The sequence below is a fragment of the Pinus tabuliformis genome, chromosome 6 (assembly GCF_031772625.1).
Source record: "Pinus tabuliformis cultivar Carrire ecotype Pingquan chromosome 6, CPIR1, whole genome shotgun sequence".
Classification (NCBI taxonomy): Eukaryota; Viridiplantae; Streptophyta; class Pinopsida; order Pinales; family Pinaceae; genus Pinus; species Pinus tabuliformis.
Window position 1 is genome coordinate 1,871,347,130 of NC_142292.1, and position 6,866 is coordinate 1,871,353,995.

The following is a 6,866-nucleotide window of genomic DNA, read 5'->3' on the forward strand; positions in this document are numbered from 1 at the left end:
CATTAGGACTAGTAGGGTGTTTACATGAGTCGAGGAGGGCATAATCCCAAGGAGGAGTGTGCATGCATGCATGTGTGGCGTTTCAGCCCAGATCTGCCACGTTTCTTCAGTTGTTTTTGCTTGCACTCAAGTGCCCAAGAAAGGCAGGAGGGGGGCTCTTTTATGGCCAAAAAGAATTTAATCTACCACTAAAATTTATCTCTAATCAATCCATGGTCTGGTTATGTTGAACAAGCACCTTGTTCTATTTTTGTTGATGAGGATGAGGATTATTAGGATATATCATATGTAATTGTACTTGTCTTTTGCTCCTGTTTTATTTCATTTTCAGCACATACAGCCAAGTATGAAGGCTGCTTTAGGATGTATGGCCTCATGTATAGAGGCTTATTTTGGAATCTTGGATGTATAGCTTCATCTATAAAAGTTACTTTTGGATTTTGCATCATGTAATCATCTATGGGAGTTAATATAGACATGGTTTTCCTTCTAAAATGTCATTTGTGTATCATCCTTTTTTTCTTGCAAGATAATGTGTTAAATGGAAAAAAAGTTGTGTTAATATAGACATGGTTTTCTTTCTAAAGTTTCATTTATGTGTATCAACTTTTTTCTTGCAAGATAATATGTTCAATGGAAAAAAGTTGTATACATAAATATATTATGACGTTTCCCTCAATGTTTCCATTTTGCGGGGGTCACATTTCCAGGAATTTCCGTTCCAGAAAAACATTTCCACGTTTCATGCAACTTAGAGCTACAGCAATGTAATTTTACTTCAGACGCAGTTTTGAGTGTTCCACATGTGCATTTGTCATTCATAATTTCAAGCAGTATGTGTTTGTAGATTAACCTCTTAGAAATTGTTGTTTTAATTTAAGTTTTAGTTTTTAAGCTACATAGGTTTGGATTGATTTATCTGGATGCAGAACCTGCCTAGCATGGTCTGCGATTTAACAAGATCTTGAGACAGCTCACACAAAAAAGCAAGGGGCTGCTAGTAGAATAATTCCCAGAAATCTTGCAAATCTTGAAGGATCTAGTATTTTATCATGGGTATGTGGACTAGAAGAGCAGATACGGCAGAGGTCAGATGTTTTGAGGCTCTTTTTTCATCTCAAATAGAAAAGGAGGCAATAGACCCACCATAGCAAAAGCAATTGTAAGAATTATGGATACAAAAACATATGTATCCTGACTTATATTAGACTTTTACCTGTTTGGCTTCAATAGCTTTCTCCACAGCATCAGTGCACACACAATCAGCAGAGAAGACAACAGATAGGGTGCTTCCAGCCTTTCCTTACAGCAGTAATGTACAGAATTAATGGGGGCACAGTTAGGAAAATATATTGGCTGCTGTTTGGTAGAATATGCATGCATGCCTTCAGTTCATTTCAGTTTATGTCCACACTAGATTTAGAAGTTCCAGTTTTAGATGGAATTAGTCTATTTTCGGAGTGTTGTTTTTGTGTCTTCAGTTCCAGTTTTAGATGGAGTTATTCTATTTTCAGAGTGTTGTTTTTGTTTGTCTTCAGTTCAGCTTTCAGGTTTAGTATGAATGCATGATCTAACTTTAGACAGAGCACATGAGAGAGAGGAGTCCTCCAGATTTAGATAAGGTGTTTTTCCCCAGGGAATATGACAAATGCTTACATGCTGTCACTCTTCTCCAGTTGGGTGCTCCATTCTAGGAAGTTTCTCATGCATGTTGGGTGCATTATACTAGGCAGACTTAGGATTAGGGTTTCCTATCTTAGCCCAGGTGCACCTCAGAGATTGAATGCATTGATTGTCACCTCTACTTCTAGTTTATAAAGGAGCAAGATAAGACAAGATAATTTTATTAATGTCCAACAAAAGTAGGTCAATGGGACTGAAGAGTACAACCAATATGAAGTTTGAACACAATGTGGAAGTGCCAAGACAAGAAGATCTTCAACTGAGGTTGCTGGCAAGTTTATGTCATGAGATATAGCATTAGAATTTACTGTTTTCCAGATTTAATAGAACACTGATGCAGCTTTGAGAGTTTTGTTTTCTGTTAGTGTTTCCAGCAGAATTTGTTTGTCTATTAGCGTATTTGAAGATTGCTATTTCAATAGGGTTTCATTTTCAAAGTTACCTAGAGTTTAGTTATTTCTTTGAGTGCAGAATCTGCTTATCATGGTTTGAGAAACTTCTACAACTTCAGAGGTGCAAGAGGTCAAAATTTAGTTTTCAAATTGCAAGTTCATGGAAATTTTTGGCTCTGACCTCCAACACTTTTATTTGACATTTCACTAAGTCCATCGAAGTCACTTCACAATTCCACAAGTTCAGTGAGCACTATAACAGTTTCAGTTAACCATAAGAGAATGAAAAGGAAAGGAGATCAACAAAGCAGTTTTTGTGGAAATGATCCAGGCAGACAAGGCCTAACTGGCCACAAAAGCTTCTTAATTTAAACGAAAGAGCACCAAAGAAAGTTAGACAAAAACCATGAAGACAATGCTCTCAGCTCTTTCACCATTGTCCGTGTCCAGTTTTTCTCACCTTCCAGCAGAATATGATGCTATGAAGGTGACTTTTTAGACTTTCTCAACAAAGCAAGAAGTTCAACATATTTCTACCTGTTTATATTCCAAGGTTGACTTTGCTATATGGTCTTGAATTTTTCCTAGCAGGTTGTTGGTTTCAAACTCATTGGATAACAGACAGCATGCTAGCTAATGTTCATATGTATTTTTATTTCTAATTTCTTTTCAAATCTGTGGGTCAGATTGTATAACTCATTTTCGTAAACGAGTAAAACTTTTCAGGACAAAACTCTTCTAAAAATGGGTTGAGCGTAACAATGCCAGAAGTACACAACAAAGATTCAGCAACTAATTAATAAGGACAGGCCAACAATCAAATATTCAAAACTGTTACGAAATTTCACTAGAAGCTATTTTTATAATCAATTTGTATTTTAAATTAAATTTCCTTGTTTCCAGACAAATGTCAAAAAGTAAACCCAAAAACTCACAAGATTGAAACTGCAATAAGTCACTTTCAAATGGACTTTCGGTAGCAGAAGAACAAAAGGGACATTCTTTCTATTTTTTTTTAAATAAACTGAGATTAACAATACCTTTTGCAACCGCTGCTGCTTCTCTTCTTTTAGAGATTCAACCGTTTTGGCCAACTTGACAAGGGTGTCATTACTTATGCTTTTTGACTGATTGCCTGCAGAATCATCCAAGCTTGGATGAACTTCAGAAACAATCTTAGAGAAGTCGAGCCCCATGACAGCCGAAAGAGCATGCACAGTGTTAACATAGTCAAAAACTTTCTGAAGTCTATCATTCTGCCAAGAAAATCATACATTTATTAGAGAATATCATAAAACGGGCAACCTAGGAGATTTGATGTAACATATAGAAGATTGAACGTATAGTAGGATTTACCATTTCTAGAAATACTACTATCAGAAAACAGAAAGCTTTAAACGGCTAGCTTTTCATTCCACTTGAAATAGCTAATAACGATTGAAGGAACTTTGCAGCTAATACGACGGTGGTTTAAACACTTACAAAAAGGTTTGAATACCAAGAAAGTTGAAAAGGTATATTAAACAAAGCCTCTGAAGATAAACAGTCTATTTTATAAGCACTTATATGTGATATAATTCCATGGATATATATAATCTTGGCGGCAATTAAAAAAATTCAATTCAATCCAGTTCATCCACCTTTTCTCTATGAAGCTCTTGAAGTTGAGCATGGAATTCATCAAGTTTCTTTAGAGATAGATCATGCTCATCCACTTTTGGAGTTGTACATAAATCATTCACATTCAAAATTCCTGCAATTTCTGCACAGATACTCTGAATCTGCCCTTGAACGTCCATAAACTTCTTGACCCTCTCCTCCTTTTTCTTCCTTAGATCACCCAAACCTGGCGCAATCGCAGCTAGTTGTTCCTTCAACGTACCTGTTTGCTTCTCTGGCTGGAAAGAGAACATACAAAAAAGATTCCAAATTAGAATGTCTCGTTGAAATTTTAGATGACAACAGAAAGTTTAAACTACTGCTTAGTGGACGACAATTGCCATATGGTTATCAAGATTTCAAACACCATGGACATTCCGATTGTGTGTGTGCTTACTTACATTCTGCAGGGCATGCGCTTTACCCTGAGCCTCACCAACTCAAAATCAAAATGAATAGATCCTTGCTGGATATATTGATGCATTAGACAAAGCAGAAAATAGATTTCGATCATAGTTGCATGGGTACCTCTATTCCCCCACTCTGTATCCACACTAGTTGTACCTGCATCATGATGACCTCCTCTGTAAAGGAAAATCAACAAACCCCCATTCCCATTGTTTGAAAGCTTTTTGCCCTTGTTGTACCGGTACCCATACCCACACCTAGGCACACCTATGCATCATAAGTTTCCACTCCCCATCTAGAATCAGGGTAAATTTAAACAGATCTCAATCAGATCTGTTGCCAGGAATGCTGAGATCAATCAAGAAAGTAATATTGATGATGATGATGGCCATGTTGTCATGGACCAATGGTTAGCGGGAGGCAATTGCCACCAAATGATCCTTATTCCAATTGCATAGTCATTCATTGACAGAGGCGGTATAGGCCATATGTCAATAGGACAAAAGTAAATATACCCATAATAAACCTGCAATGCTGTCACCTTTTGGGATTTCTAGGGAAACCCATTTCGATCAGTGTGGGGGCATTGCCAACCAGTGGTCAAGAGTTCAAGTCCCAGAGAGTAACTTTCCTTTTACATAAATCACAGACAACTATGCCAAAAATGAATGGTCATGCAAAAATTGGAATGGAATATTAACATCTAGGAATCCTGGTCCAGACATTATTTATATATTACTGCAGTGAGAAAAGCAAGGTGCGTTCTACAGCCCGGGTGGGAGGTCATCAATCAAATCTTTGTACGTGTAACAGTACATTGAATCTACACGGTGTATTGAGTGCAGAGTATGGACACTAACACAAACCCATCTAAACCAGAGTCTTATATGCATCTCCACGTTGTGAAGCTGAGGATGAATAGCCCGAGCTCACACAGATGCCCAACGTATCGATTACTGGAACTCCTATGAGCTCTGGGATTAGCTCAATTAGAAGTCCAATACTGCTCAAGAGGGTTTAGCATTGTTCGTGATGGGAACCGATTGTCAGCTATTGGGTCAGGATTCCAAATTGACAGCCATAGCATTCCGATGCCACTATCACACAACGTGATGAAAAACAAACAACAAAATTCAAGACATCCATCATCCAGAAAACAAAGAACTCACCCGGCCTACGAAAGATCTTTCACCAAGAGCAGAGATGAGATGTTCTAGCTCGACTTCAGAATCAGCAAGTAACTGATGCAAGCGAGCCCTCGAGAGATTAGCCTGATCCACCTTCCTTCTGTAGACCTCTAAGCATTCTTGCTCTAATTGCAGCAACATCTTCTCCCTTTCACCATCACTCGCACCCACTTCATCCCATATCAACTGCATTCACATTCTCATCGACATCAGAATTACAATGCATTTCAAAAGAATAAAATCAATCATGGCTGAAATCTCAAGAAACAAAAGGACATGACCCGTCGACATCAGAATTACAACACAGTTCAAAGAATAAAATCAATCGTAGCTGAAATCTCAGAAACAAATTGACGTTACAGGTACCTCTAGATCTTGCAACAAGGAACCACAGTTCGTATCAGAGAACATGGGGCTCTGCAACTTCTTCGTCGCCATGAAGGAGATCAAAAATTAACCTGCGGAAACTGGGAAAACTATACCCAATGGCTCAATGTTTACAGGAAAGCCTGGAAAACCCATCCGGGATCTGATCCATGATGGTAGAATTGAAAGGTTGGTGAGGCGACCATTGTGTAATGTGCTGCATTTGAATTGTATTCGAGTATGCTTGCATTGGAAGTGAATTCTGACTATGACAAATTAACCAGGGCTTTCATTTATTAATGTCCAATTGTCTTTCATTTGAAGCAAACACAAATAATTCGACACTCATTGTTTTCCCTCCAGGCTGCCCTTTTGAATTGATGATGTAATCACGATTTTTTCTAAATGGGTTTTGATGTTACATCGCTTTCCCGTAAGCATTTTGTATTTTGTTTTGTTTTGCAGGGGTGGGGTTTTGGTGTTTCCATACTTTCATCATCACACGTAAAAGGTCCTTTTTGTTTGTGAATGACATCATCTTCTTTTTTTTAATTTCCTCCAATTACGTTTTGTTCTTTTTCAAAGGTTTTGTAGTTTACATATATATAATTTAAATTTAATTATTCTTCTAAAGGTGGCAGGTATGGAATAGCGTGTGAGAGAGTTATGGTTGAATCCAAAGATCAATAAATAACTTTTTGTTTGGGAATAGATAAATTATAATAAAACTAAATTAATTATTGTTGAATCCCAAAGATCAATAAATAACATTTTGTTTGGGAATAGATAAATTATAATAACTGAATTAAGATGTTGAGATAATATTTAGTCATATGTTTTGGTGACTTTTTATATATTGGGTTAGTTTTGATATATACCATTGTATAGGTTGTATCTCAGATAGTTGTTATTGTTGAATCCAAAGATCAATAAATAACTTTTTGTTTGGGAATAGATAAATTATAATAAAACTAAATTAATTTTTGTTGAATCCCAAAGATCAATAAATAACATTTTGTTTGGGAATAGATAAATTACACTAACTCAATTAAGATGTTGACATAACATTTAGTCATATGTTTTGTGACTTTTATATATTGGGTTAGTTTTGATATATATAGCATTGTATAGGTTGTATTTCAGATAGCTTTTTTGTTTTATAACGTTGGGA

At 36.6% G+C, this 6,866-nt stretch overlaps 1 protein-coding gene across 1 annotated transcript in view; it reads right to left on the reverse strand.

The window, feature by feature from the left end:
- The window catches only part of LOC149266612 (65-kDa microtubule-associated protein 1-like), a 46,764-nt gene extending 40,780 nt beyond the window's left edge, over window positions 1–5,984 (reverse strand). The window contains exons 1-4 of the mRNA XM_089397083.1: window positions 5,696–5,984; window positions 5,312–5,515; window positions 3,716–3,973; window positions 3,116–3,331 (exon numbers count right to left, since the gene is read on the reverse strand). Of these exons, the coding sequence (XP_089253209.1) occupies window positions 3,116–3,331; window positions 3,716–3,973; window positions 5,312–5,515; window positions 5,696–5,767 (750 nt within the window). The 5' untranslated portion in view covers window positions 5,768–5,984. The remainder of the gene's footprint in view (window positions 1–3,115; window positions 3,332–3,715; window positions 3,974–5,311; window positions 5,516–5,695) is intronic.
- Window positions 5,985–6,866: the final 882 nt, after the last annotated feature.